The sequence below is a fragment of the Marmota monax genome, unplaced genomic scaffold (assembly GCF_021218885.2).
Source record: "Marmota monax isolate L192 unplaced genomic scaffold, Marmota_monax_Labrador192_F-V1.1 WCK01_AAM20220418_F8-fsc00004, whole genome shotgun sequence".
Lineage (NCBI taxonomy): Eukaryota > Metazoa > Chordata > Mammalia > Rodentia > Sciuridae > Marmota > Marmota monax.
Window position 1 is genome coordinate 25374166 of NW_026692881.1, and position 14363 is coordinate 25388528.

The following is a 14363-nucleotide window of genomic DNA, read 5'->3' on the forward strand; positions in this document are numbered from 1 at the left end:
TTACTTGTCAGAGGAGGGAGAAAAAGGTGAGGGAAGGAAGGGAAGAGAGAGAGAGGAGGAGAATGTCACAGAGACCCAGGTAGGATGGCAGAGATGAAGAGGAGCAGGCATAGCTTCTTGAGGCTGGATTGGAAGTTCCAGCAGAGCCGAGGAAACATTCCTCTGGGAATTCAATAGTTGCTGGGTCTGAGACTAATCTCCAGAATTTCCCTTTTCGTGGCGATGGGATGATGGCGACATTGCTTCAGCACCCCAGCAAACTCCTTTCTAGGCCGTGGGGCCGCCCGGTGTGCACTCTGGCTTCCCGGGTAGCGCGACGTGCTTTTCTCCGCTGCCCGGGATTGCGCGTCGGGGTAGTAACGTCTGTGAGTACGACGGCCAGTAAGAAGCCTATAGAAGGCCATTTTCCCTGGTCTTTGTCCAGCTACTAGACGTTTCTGCGGGACCAGGTGCTTCCTCAAGCACACACTGGAGCCCAAGGATATTAAGCTGCACCTGCGGGGTGGCTCCGGGGCCTTTAAAGGCGCACGCTGTCCACGCCTACAGCTGAGCATTCGGGTGCACAGGTGGACGTGCGCACCAGGGTTCCTGAGCAACTAACAGAAGTTCAGAGGCGGTGATGGTGGACGCACGACGTCTGAGAACGCTCTCCTCGACAACTTTTATGTTCCCACTGAGATTTGGCCAATAAGTATCAAGTATAGAACGTCTGCTTGATTTTGGTTTTGCGCTTGCGGGATGTTTTCAGTGAAGAGAAAAAGAAACGAGGACATCCACGACAGCCACTACGGTTGCTTCTGGGGACCCCTGAAATGAGCAGCTGGAATTGCCAATTTGGAGAGCCCTCGGGGCCTGGTCATCTAAGACCCGAGGTTACAGATCCCACCGGCCTGGGAGAGGGTCCGGATAGTTATTTTAAGAAGTCCCAGTCCCTCAAATGCGAGTGGCGCTGGCGGGAGTCCAGCCGCGCGGGAAGATGCCAAGCCCAGCGCATCAGCGATGCGCGCGGACGCCCCGGGCCTCAGTCCGCTCCGCTTGGCCAGAGGGGTGCCAGGCCTCGCGCGCCGTTCCCAGGGACAACCGGGAGGCCTCGCTACTCCCGGGAGAAGCGAGAGCGCGGCGGCGGGCCGCTGGCTGGAGTGCGTTTCTCCTTCTCACGCCGTGGGCTGCGCTGCGGAGCACCAGGCTCGGGACCGGAGGGCGCAAGGTGGCGGGTGGCGCGCGCCGCGCTCTCTCCCAGATCGCTGAGCCTAGAGTTAGCGGGTTGAGCTTCTCCGGCCACCCCAGCGTCCAGCGGCCCCTGGCCGCCGAGCAGCTCCCGCGGGCCTGGAGACGCCCCCTGTCCCCCGCCCCCGCTTGGCACGGCCGGCTGAGCTGGAGCGGCGGGAGGCGGAGGAGGCGGCGCCGCCGGGACTGCCTCCTCCCCTCCCCTCACGTCTCCTCCCCGCGCCACCGAAAAGGACAAGGGGACTAGGCACGGGGACCCCGGCCAGAGAGCGCCCGTGCCCTGGGACCGCCCCTCTCTCGCGTTCCCTCGCCGCGAGCCCGGGTGGGTCTCGCCCCGTATGGTGCTGGCAGCACCCATGAGCCAGGACGCGGACCCCAGCGGTCCGGAACAACCGGACAGAGATGCCTGCGTTGTGCCGGGTGCCCAGGCGTCCTCGGCGCCCCCGGGCCCGCGAGGGATGCAGCCGCCTCCCCAAGCCAGCCTACCCCAGATCATCCAAAAGTAAGAGAAGGGAGAGGGAGCCGGGACGGTTGGTGCGCTTGGGACCCGCCGGGGGCACCCTCTTTGTGGCTTCATCTCGGGTCCCTGCTGAACCTCGCGTGGCCCCCTTGCGTTTGAAGTTTTCTAGCTCGCTCTATAGGGTGCCATTCTGGCTGGCTGTGAGGTTGGGAAGAAAGGAGCAGTTATTTGGGGGAAATACTTTTGTTTTTCTTTATCCCCTCTCTTTTTCGGCGATGTTACTTGACTATTTTGAACTAAAGTAGTTCAAATTGGGGGAAAATGGCCCAGGGACTGTTTTTCATCTTTCTGGTCCTCAGAGGCCTCTGGAATGTATGGGGAGTTGAGCGTGAGTGTGCTCGCGCGTGAGGGTGTGGAAGTGAAATGCTTTTACGAACGAAACCACCCTTAATGGTGGCCTGGAGTCAACCAGTGACTTTGGGGTGGGAAAGGAGACCAGGGTTTGTAAACAACTTATTTGGCTTTGCCCCGGAGTGTAGACACTTTTCAAGAAGGGCCTTGAGAAGGGCTCTGGGCCGCAAAACAGTTTTCCATTAATATTACCCTCTTGTGACTCAGGTGAACTGTGCGACTTGGGTCGTGAATTTCAATGTCGTCCCAATGCGTGAGTAGGTTGGGATGGTCAGGGGGTTCTGAGAAGCTATTTCAGCCCATTTGGGAAACGTAAAGTAAAAATGGTGTGTTTTGTTTTCTTCCTTCTCTCGAGATTTTGACAGTTCCAGGCCTAGAATGCTGGTTTATTTGAAGGATCTTTATTTTCATAAAAGTTTAGTCAGCTAGTGACGATGTCCTCAATACTAGTTTAAGAAGCGTAGGAAAGTGAATGGTGAGCGCTTTGGGGAAACTAAGCGAAACTCAATAATTGCAAAAAGTACAGTAAAAACCTGTCGCATGGAGCAGAGCATATGGAGCTGTATTGATGCTGGGAATTGCCTAAACTGATTAAAATGTAGCAAGAGATGTAACCAGTGAGGGGTGTAAGGGGAAGCAGATAGCAGTGAAATATTTATGGTCTTGAAAACTGACTTATGTAATAGAGTGAAAATTCAAGTTTGACATCAATAATGCTGGTTTCATATTTCAGGACAAAATGGTTCCCTATCTATTGGCTGGAATATTAAAGCTCCTTTAATTTTTAAAGCTTTTTGCTTTAAAAACTTGCTATTTTATATAACTTTCAACCACTAACAGTTTCCAACTATTTAAAATGGAAATATTTCATGTTGTTGTTACTTTGCAAATTATTTCAGCTAACACTAAATATGATTGATGGTTTATGTAACTCATTACTTGACATAGCTCTTTAGTCCTTAAGATAAATATAAACCAAGAGAGAAAAAAGAACTATTAAAAATATAAATTCTACTTACTGAAAACAAATCTACTTTGACCAATCATTAATTTGGAAACATTCGATGTGCTTCTCACCCAGCCACTGCCTTGTGCCTTGAAATTACAAAGGGAGCTCGTGGATATTACTTTGATATTGTAATTACCCTGGATTTTTCTATCACTTGTTTTTAAGTAGGAGAAAACTAGGAACTTTATATTCACAGAAAAATCTTTGTAGATGGGTGTCTGATTATGAAATGATGCAAGATAGAAAATAAATGCCATTTTGTGGAATTTAACATAGATTTTAATTTCTTCCTATAAAAAAAATTTCTCCCCCATTTAGAAAACTCTATCTCTGGACTCTCTTATTTTAAAAGATAGAACTGAGCTTTTCAAAGATGGCTCCCTTTGCTTCCAGTCCAGGATGGAGATCGGAAGGAGCTCCTTAGGGCTCTGTCTTGTTTTGCATTGGTGACAGATTGGTGTTCAAGGCCAGTGAATGTGCCCATGGGATTTGATGTTCGGGGGCTTATGTTTCAGAGTCTTTCTTTATAAGGATGATTTGGGGCTTGTGCTCCCCTCGGTACCCATTGAAATTCCGCTGGAACCAGGCGCAACATGGCAAATGCTTTGCAGGTCCATCTTTAATGCGCTGAAACTTGAGTAGCTTATTTTGAAACCACGTTTGCATAATTTAATCTGAGCAACCATTTTTATGTAGTTATGAGGTGCCATTTGCACCAGCCATCTTTGAGAAAATGTAGCGGGGAGACTGTCCTCAGCGGCAAAATGAGTTGTCCGCCTCTGGGTTTAGAGATTTTCATGAGCTAAAGCTTTGGATGAAGTTCTTTTCTAGTGAAACATATTAAATATTATTAGGAATCACTAATTTTTCTAGTTGTTTCAGTCATTATGTAATGTGTAAGAGGAGAAGTTTTGATCTCTTTCAAAATGATGGACACATCAATCTTCATGTAGTATACATAGCGCTTAAGGATTACAAGAGTCTTTTTCACTTCTTAAGGTCTGCTATGCTGTTTTTTATTAGTAATGGCTTTCATTTGGGGTGAAGTCAATGACTTTGGTAAAAACACTGTAACGATCGTAATAAAAAAAATGATTCCTGTCCAGGTGCATTGTATTTGGTTTTAAGAGAACTGCCCGAATACCTAACGTAAGTAGCTAAACAGTTAGATACCACGGTGAATAATGAGACTGGTTTGGGTGTTTGTTTTACTAAAGTCAGTCTCAGTGCTTATGAAGATTGCATCTGCAGTGAATTTCTGCAAGGTGCTTTTCTAATCAGGAATATTCAGTTTTTTTTATCATTGCATTCTTAGTTTCAGTTAAGGATTATATGTACCCATTGCATTCCTAGCTTTGGTTGAGGAATAACTGACCCTTAATTAAAATTAGCATACCTGTAAAGATTATCCACCAGATTATAGACATACATGACTAACATCTTGTACGATTTTTACGTGAAATATGTATACTCCAAATTGCCAGTCTGGAGGTATTATTGTAGATAATGTAAAACCTTTTATTGAGCTGTTTGGGCATCAGGAAATTAGAGCTTAGGAGGAGATTTGGGATGAGTTTAGAAAATTAGAATGGAGGATTTAAAAATTATATATTTTCCATGCTAGCAGAGGTAAGATTAAACATTGGTGTTTGTTGGTATTTTATAAGGATGTATCTCTTCAAACATTAATGATGTTTTACTTCCAAAATGATTTTACTTGAATTGTGTGCTTTAAAAGCAAATTTAACCCTAATCTATAGGAAATCACTTATTAATCTTGAGGAGCACCAGGTATTTACATTTCAGATTGCAAGTTTTAAAATATTTATTGAAATGGAAACAGAGTCATTCAATTCTGTGTGAAATGTTGAAGTCTGCTGTCAAGACAGGACTACAAAGTGTGCCAGTAATCATGCTGAAAATTAAGCACACACACCTTTTATGAAGTGAACCACATAAGTGATTTTCCTAAATTATTTGATTTGCAGGCAATGTATTCCTGATTCATTGATGGCATTAGATTGCATATTTGAGCACAGATGACTTATTTTTTTTCCTTTCCACATAATTTTTATAAGCAAATAAACAATTATAAAAATAGAAAAAGTTTTGGTTTAGCATTTGGTAGATAGTATCACCTGTGTGCTAGTGTTGTTTTTTTTTTTTTTTTTTTGAAGCCACAAAATCAACTATGAAATTCTGCATAGCGTTAGATTGTTGCTGTCTGCAGAGCACTTCCCTGACACAAAATAGAAAATGTTACAAATAGCAACTCTGATTTCAGATAATTTTACAAACATCCTGCATTCAGAGGGATTTCCATATAACTATTAGGGGTGATGTCCACTCACCTTGATGGACATACTGACAATTACATCCAGAACCAGAGAGAAGGAATAAGAATTTGCTAAAAAGGGATATTACCTCGCGCTCATATTTGGTCCTTTTCTGGAAAGAGGATAGAATTTCTAACATCTGTGCCAGTTTCAAACATCAGTTTGAGCCCCCTGCCTCCCCTTTCTAAGGGGAAATAGGAATACACTTGTAGAAGGAATTTTGAAAATTTTAAACACCATCTTAAACTGCACAAGCATTCTGCAGGGGAAAACATCTGAGAAGATTAAGTGTTTACTGAAATGGGAGGAGGGAGGGTGGGCTTTTTCTTAGTATTCTGAAAAAAATTTATTTGCTTCCCTTGAAGGCCTCTTTCATGTATTTTTTTTAAAGAAATTTTGCTGGAGGGTTTGTTGCGATAAGTATTTTTAGATAGTGCATATAGCTTTCCAATTATGAGTTTTTCTCAAATTGCCCAAGAGATCAGTATTATGAAATGTAGTACATTATTCCCATTAGTCACAGTAAATGTCTCTACATATGGTGCACACAGAGCAGTTCTAACCCCAGTGCTACAGGAGGAAAAAAAAGAAAATTTTGATTTCCTCTTTTATTCTTCTGTCAACTTCCTATGCTGCCTCCTTCTAGCAGTTTATCAAATTGATAATTTAAAAAGTCAAAAGTTGTTCCTTGGCATGTGAATTCTGATCTGTTTAAGATTGTTTTTTTGCCTATCCTGATAGTCATCAGGGGGGAAAAGTCCGCAACCAGGATTGGCTCACAGTGAAACGATCCCACATTATCCAGTTTCTCTCTCCCCTTGATTTATTTTTCTTGTGACTGTAGGTTCTTAACTTCAGTTTAAACTAATATTTCTTCCCTGCCCGACAGCCAGGTTTCAAGTAAACAAATGGAGATAGCTCAATTCACAGCTTTGGTAAACAAAAATATGCAAAGTCTAACCAAAGGACCGAACTTAAGATGCTCTAAACTAAACATGGAAATTAAGACTGGAAATAAATGAGGTAGAAGAGTTAGGAAGCAGGATCCCCTGTCTCTTCATGAGCCCTGTTCCCCGGCCAGACAAAGGCTTGACGCAATCTTCCTGTACCACAAAATGCTACTTAATGGGATTTTAATTTCCGGCCACAGTAATGACTTAGTTTGGGATGACCTAATATTCTTTTGTATATTTTAACAGGGATAGTTGCTGTGAATCCATGGTGGGTGTGACGGTCTGGTTGCATTGTTTTAGAACTGAGTGTTGAAAAGTTTTGCCAAAAGTAAGATGAATTCCAGAATTAAAGCAAGGAGGGTAAATTTGTAGGAAGGAGACCGTGGCTCTTCCTTTCCTGGTTAATGAACCTTCCCTGATCTTGGTAATACATGTTATCCTGCATGCTCATAGTGTTCATATCGCTCTTTCCCACCCGTGGGTAGATGGGGAAATCCTGCTTCTAATTAGGAAGGCACATTTTGAATCAGGAATGTGAGTTTGGTTTTTAACATCACACATAGGCTCAATGGGTGGTCGCTGTTTAAAATCCCACCCAACTGAGGAGTTGTACAAAGTTTCAGTCTTTGACAAGTTTGGGGACCAGTCATCATTGCCAGCTGTTTGAGGAGGAGGTGGAAGAGAAAGACCCTGCCTGCACCCTCCCCCAACTATTTTTGTTCCCGTGTTTCTGCTATGTTGCAACTATCCATCTAATACGCTAAGGTCTTTACAGTGGTGGGAGTTACAGTCGAATTAATCGATCCCCCTCTTTCCTACAACTCCTGCTGGATTTTATAAGTCAATCCCCTGATGGTTTACAAGGCCAGTTTTCCAACTTGCTGACAGCATATCTGTAGGGGAGATGGCACATGTAAACGCTATTGTACTTTATGGGCAAAAAGAGAGCAGCAAGGCAACTTGCTTGAGGACGTGTTAATCTGCAGCTCAGTTTGCAGAATAAATCTTCCCATGTGTTCAGAGACAGAAGACTGGGCGTCATGCATGTGTGTATGGGGGGTTATCACCCCATGAAGATGGTTTTCATGCTGCTTTTCTTGACTTTTATGTGGGATGTGCTTTAAGGATGCACCAGGGCCATCTGTGGCTGACTTTTTTTTTTTTTTTTTTGCACCTGCTTTCTCTCAGTCACACTCATGACCTGTCAGCTCCCAGTTGTCACTTTTCTCTGTGTTCCAACCTGGAAAACTGCACTAGAGGCTTTTCTGGACACCTTTAATAATTCTCAGTTTTGCAACTTTCCTGTAGGCTCTTTCCCAAAAGGTGTTTTTGAGTTTTGTTAGACTAATCCTTAAACCTGACCTTCAGGGTTGGGAGAACACAAGGTAAAATTATATTTTAAGCATGCTTTAATTTCTCTCTCTCCCTTTTTTTTGGGGGGGGGTTAGGGGGAGGCTTATTATGAGTTCATGATTAAACAAAACAATTTAGGATCTGCCTGACATTATTGAGTATAAAATGAGTGTCTTCACTTTAAATTAATTATTCAGTTTCTGGCAAGGAGGGTCAGAGAGGGAAAAACCCTGGACTGAGAGTGGGTGACCTGGACAAGCCAAATTAACCTTCTTAATCCAGCCTCTCCAGGGGTTGGAAATGATGGATGGTAACCTCTTCCAAAACTCAAATGAGGTGAGTGTTCAGGAGAATTGCTGAGTGATCATCAATGAAGAATGGCTTTCTTTGCATCCCTCCCCCTGTGACAGAGAATATGATTCTCGGCAGTTTAATTCCAGCCATGGGTGTAGGTACATGTTTGTGACATTGACCACCCATGAAAACAACCGCCACAAGAAGAATTAAATACTTTCTCCAGGATTTGCAAAGAGTATTTGGATCGGGGACATGATTTAAAGTCAGAAGAGTAGATGATAATGTCAGTGAAAAGAGGCATTTGAAATGGTTTTCTAATCTTTATAATGGGAAGTATAAAACAATTATTTTGGAGTATTGCTCATTTTGCAATGTTAAAGTAAATCCTTGGGTTTATAAAAACAATACAGTGTTCAATTTAGCAGACAGATCCAGTGATTTTCATGTATCTGAATTGGATGAATTATGGGCAAGTGGGAATGTATTTGGCGAAATTAATCAACTTTAAAGGCAGAAATGTAAATGTACAAGCCACCAAGTGTGATAGGATCCTGGCTGAGCCTGAACTCCAAAAACAGTGGCGTTTGCTGACAAAAGTGGCACTTGCACTTGCCTAAAGTGGCCCTGAAAACTCTTTTCTGTCTTGCAGATGTTGTGTTTATCCCAAAGCTGGGCCTCAGGTTTAATGTGGGCTCACTGAATCAAGAGACCAAAGGAATGTTTCCAGAGCTTCTGAAGGACAGGGGTGTCCCGGCCAGAGCTGTGTGCTCCCCAGCTAGCAGGGAATAGAGAAAAGTTATTTGACATTAAGATATTTTTTAAACCTTGCCTGAGAAGGGAAACTAGTTGTGTGATTAAATCTTGACATACAGACTTTAAGTAATGTACAGAAATGAGGACATAAATATGGAAGGATATTTATGGCAACATTGTCTAGAAGAGCAAAAAATTGGAAACCACCTAAATATTTCTCAGTTGGGAAAATAAACGGTGTCTGTACAATATCATGTACCAGTTAGCCACTAGAATGATTTTATTGATTCATATCAATAAAAGTTAACTTTTATTGATATGAAGAGAGGACCATATACTATTGTTAACTAAAAACAACTACACACAGAACGTATTCAAGGATTTTGTGTTCGTTTTTAAAAAAATGTGTATGAGTGTATGTGTTAGCAATTTCAAGCTTGGAAAAGTAGCTATAGAACAAATATAAAAATGTGGACCATGGTTCTAACTCTGGGTGGTGCAATGTAGTGGTTTGTCTTATTTTCTTCCATATATATATATATATATATATATTTTTTTTTTTTTTTTTTCATTGCATGTTATTGCAATCAGAAAAAAAAATACTTCTATGTTTAAACAAAACAGAGTAGACATTTCACATTGGTACCGCACTGTCTTCAACATAGTGCTACCCTTTAGCATCTTGGAAGGCCTCTGAGAGCTGTTTTAGCCCACCCTCCCGGTTTTCTAAGTAAGGCAAATGAACATCAGAGAGGCCAACTGAACTGTTTAAAGTCACACAGTGTTCAGGCTGAGACGAGCATCCCCAGCTTCTCATCTGTTATGTTTTCTGCTAGGCTCTTCTTTGTCTGCCTGGAAATGGAGGAGAGAGAAGTGAAGGCCATTTGTAAGTTAATCATTTATCTTCAGACTCTCATCTGCTCATGCGCCCTGCATGACTGAGAAGAGCACCCTTGGGTGTGTCATGTCCTCCCTGTGCTGTGCTCCTGCCCCCACGTGGCAGGATCCCGGGTCTCTTCAGGGCATCTCATGCTCTGTCTTCCTGCCAAACAGAAGCTGAGCATCACATTTTCTCCTCGGCTCATCGTGGTTCAAGGTTACTTTATTCTGGGCCTTAATAGGGAAAAAGCCAAGATCTGCTTTCCTTTCATACACAGAAGCATCCTCTCGACACCCTTGAAACTATGGTGGAGATACGAACCTTTTAAAGTATAACCACATACCTAATATTTACATTAAAGGGAGTAAAACACATTTACTTCTCAGTCCCGAGCCAGCGACAGGAATGCCTGTTATTGTTTCTGTCACCCTGTCCGTCACTCACTCTGCTTTGAATGGGTTTCCACCAAGGGTGCAATTTTGACTGTATTATACCTTCCTTTTAGAGAGCGACACTTGCGTTCTTGTTTGCTCTTGGGCATTCTCTCTCCTATTTCTTCCCCTGAACTATTTGAAAGTAAGTTACATAATGATGTTGTTATATTGGAGGAAACTAGTCTCATTTAAATTTTAGCTAACAAACGCTAGATTTTTAACTTTTTCTGAATTTTCAGAACAATGTCTGTCTTGGCAGGAGTCTCACCCCCCATTTGGTTCCTCAGGGCCTTTATTCCAGGAATCTCTTTCTTTTACCTATCAGATGCATCCACCTCTTTGTGAAGACATCAGAGATTGCAGCCAGTTGTCCCACAGCATGCACAGCGATCTGGAGTCTGTTGTTTCCTTATTCAGGGTGGTGCTTTGGCAGTGATGCACCACGGGTGATGTACATCTGAGTGTGATCCCTGGTTAACAGGGTAATCCCCTGCTCTCTCCATTGTAAAGGGACATTTTTCTCTGTGATTGTAAGTGGTCTGTGGGGTGGTACTCTGAAGCCTGTGGATATTCTGTTTCCCAACAAACTTTCTAGTGTTTTTTTTTTTTTCTTTTAATTGGACCAAATTAAAAAAAAAAAAAAAACACTTCCAATGTAACATGTGGAACTAGAAAGATCGATAAATATCACCTTAGAATAGATGAATTTGGATTTATAGTTTAAATTGAACAGCAAGGCTGTTTGCATTCTACCCGCCTGTAGATATTAGCTTGAGTCTCTAGATTTTTCCATTTCTGACTTGAAGAGGTTCAACTGATGGGCCAGCCACTTCCCACTTAACTCCTGTAGGAAGCTGCAGTGCTGTTTTAATGTCCGTACAGGGTGACTATAAATCCCTTTTAATGGCAAGAAGTGGTGCTAGTGTATTTTTTAGTAGCTCATGAGATTTTGGGGGCATCTTCTTGAAGCAGTGTTGAGTTTCCTTGTAGAAATCTTTTATCTCCCTTTTCAAGAGCACTATATGAAACTGACTTTAAAAATGACTGATGACCTGCCCCCGATGGCCTCAACCAGCAAGTCCGGGAGCCGGTCGGTGAGTAGCAGTTTATTCATGCTTTTTAGATTTAAGTTACACATCTATTTTTGCCTGTTCCCGTTTGGTATTCTTATTTTCATACACAAAATGTGACCGAGTTGGGAAAGTGGTGTGGAGTGGCAAAAGGAATCAGGAGCAGGCTCCTGCTGCTCTGTGCTCTAGATTCAGCTTTGCCTCTACCAACCGGGAGCCTCGGTGTTCTTATCTGCAAAAGGGAACCATAGTAAATAGCAACTAACCTTTTGCTGAGTGCTTCCTGTGTGCCAGGTCCCATTCTAAGCACTCTACGTGTGTTTAATCTAACTTGGTGATTTAATCCAACAATAATCTATGAAGTGCTGTTATTCTTCCCATTTTACAGATGAGGAAACGGAGCCCCAACTTTACAAGGACTCAGAAAAGCTAAGAAAATAGTATTTATTAAAAAAACTGGTGGAGCTGGGCTAGGAATGGAGATTGTTATGTAAATTCATTTCTATGTAAATATCTTTCCTTAAGAGAATTTATAGAAAATCTATCATGAAGAAAAGACAGGAAAAAATAGTTAAAATAAATTTGAAGTAGGTCAAGTTTAATTTGAGACAAACTAAGCAATCCAATGAAAATTTTTTTCCTCTTTTCTTTTTAGCTTTAAGTGTGCCTTTTAGTTTAAAGTGAAATCCATATCCCAATTTAAATTCCATGAGCAAATCCGACTCTGGCATTTGATTCACGGTCTTACTTTGCTTGTTATGCATGTTAGGCCAGACCTGAATTTGATGCTCACAGAGAGTATATAAACACTTATAATCCTCTCAGCATGTGCTAAAACAATAACAGATATGATTGTTTGATTTGCAAAGTGAGCATCTGCCAAGTTCTACCAGATCATTTTTGAACCAATTCAGAAAAACCAGGATTCAGCAATGATTAAAGTGTCTCAGGGTCCTGTTAATAGCAAGAGGCATTCCTGCGTTGAAACCTGGTCACCCAGAGCTCTGTCACTCTCCGCCCCTATAAGCTTCTTGAGCTGCCTTTGCAGGCATCGTTACAGGTGCTCTTTTGCTTGAAGAAACAGTGGTATGTAAAAGCCAGACGGAAGAGAATCAATGAATTAGGAAAAGATTGATTGCTTTTGATCTGCAGAAGGGTTTACAGTAAGAGCCAGTGAAACAGTGAGTTCCTCAATGTGTTGTAAGTAGCAAACATTCTGTGACTCAGAGACGCAGTAATAATTTACAAACATTTAATTTTTTCAGTTATTACAGAGAGATAATTGAAGTTCACCAAACTGCACGTCATCAAACAATTAAGATAATAAACATTTTTTCTACCGTCCTCAAAGTTTCTTCATTCTCTTTGTCCTTCCCTCCTCTCCTTGACCATTACTTTCTGTCATTACAGATTAGTTTGTATTTTCTGGAATCTTATAAAAATGAATCAAAACAAGGCTGGGGATGTGGCTCAAGCGGTAGCGCGCTCGCCTGGCATGCGTGCGGCCCGGGTTCGATCCTCAGCACCACATACAAACAAAGATGTTGTGTCCACCGAGAACTAAAAAGTAAATATTAAAATTCTCTCTCTCTCTCCCTCTCTCTTTAAAAAAAAAATGAATCAAAACATATACTTTTTGGGGGTGGGGGGAAGCGGGCTTCTTTCAATCAGCATAATAATTTGGGAGAGGATTTTTTGTTTGTTTGTTTAAAGAGAGAGAGAGAGAAGAGAGGAGAGAGAATTTTTTAATATTTGTTTTTCAGTTTTCGGTGGACACAACATCTTTATTTTATTTTTATGTGGTGCTGAGGATTGAACCCAGTGCCCTGTGCATGCCAGGCGAGCGCATTACAGCTTGAGCCACATCCCCAGCCCCTTGGGGAGGATTTTTTTACAAAATTGTGATAAAAATACATATAATCTTTCTGTGTTAGTCCATTTTCTGTTGCTATAACAAAATACCCAAGACTGGTTACTTTATAAAGAAAAGAGGTTTATTTAGCTAACAGGTCTGGAGGCTGAAAGGCCAAGATCTGGAGGCCTCTTTGGTTTGGCTTCTGGTGAGGGCTGCCTTGGCTATGTCACCACAGGGCAGACAAGTGGAAAGGGAAAAACCTGCATACAGAAGATGGCAAATGTGTGAGGTGACCTCAATTTATAGCAACTTGTTCTTGGGAGAATGGACTAAAGTCCTAGGGGAACTATATTAATCTCTTTTGAGTGCAGCAATCTTAATAACCTAATGACCTTTCACTAAGCCCCATCTCTTAAAGCTCCATCAGCACAACAGAGTCACACTACCACACTGAAGACCAAGCTTCTAGCACATGAATCCTAGGAGGACAAACCACATTGGAACTGTAGCAATAACGTCTACCTTTTAGTATTTTGAAGTGTGTGATCTAGTGATGTCAAGTACGTTCACAATGCTAGGCCACCATCACCACCACCTAGTTCAGTACGTTTTACCACCCCAAAAGGAAAACCCATACTTATTAATCGGCTACTTCCCATCTTCTCCCCAGCTCCTGAAAACATCTAATCTACTTCTGTCTCTGTGAGCTTGCCTATTCTGGGTATTTCAGATAAGTGGGATCACACAACAAGTGGCCTTTTTTGTCTGACATCTTCTGCTTAGCATCATCCGTACTGTGGTGTGTATCTGTACGTGATTCCTCTTTATTGTTGAATAATATTCTGTTGATTGGTAGCAGTTTGTTTATCCATTCACCCATTAGTAGACATTTGGGTTGTTTCCACCTTTGACTATTGTGAATTGTGCTGCTATGAACATTTGTGTGTAAGTTTTTATTTAAACATCTATGTTTAGTTCTTTTGAGACTCTGTCTTGGAGGGGAGCTGGTGGGTTATAGGTAACTCTGTTTAATTTATTGAGGAAGCTTCTAACTGCCTTCCAAAGCTCTGTGCCATTTTATATTTTCTCCAGCAGTGAATGAAGATTCTATTTTCTCTACATCCCTGCTAACGCTTGTTTTATTATTATTATTATTATTATTATTATTATTATTATTGCCACCCTAGTGGGCATGAAGTGGTATCTTGTGGTTTTATTTCACTAGTGATTAATGACATTGAGTTTCTTTTCATGTGCTTGTTGCCCATTTGTGTATTTTCTTCGGAGAAATGTTTATTCAAGTCTGTCATCCATTTTTAAACTGA

General features: G+C 41.9%; 1 protein-coding gene across 4 annotated transcripts in view; it reads left to right on the forward strand.

Annotated features, from left to right (window-relative positions):
- Positions 1 to 1444: 1444 nt before the first annotated feature.
- The window catches only part of Rbm20 (RNA binding motif protein 20), a 181785-nt gene continuing 168866 nt past the window's right edge, over positions 1445 to 14363 (forward strand). Inside the window, exon 1 of one of the 4 annotated variants that reach the window (XM_046450427.2) lies at positions 1445 to 1729. In XM_046450427.2, coding sequence (XP_046306383.1) covers positions 1566 to 1729 — 164 coding nt within the window. In that variant the 5' untranslated portion in view covers positions 1445 to 1565. The other 3 variants (XM_058581300.1, XM_058581301.1, XM_046450428.2) reach the window with 3 other exon arrangements.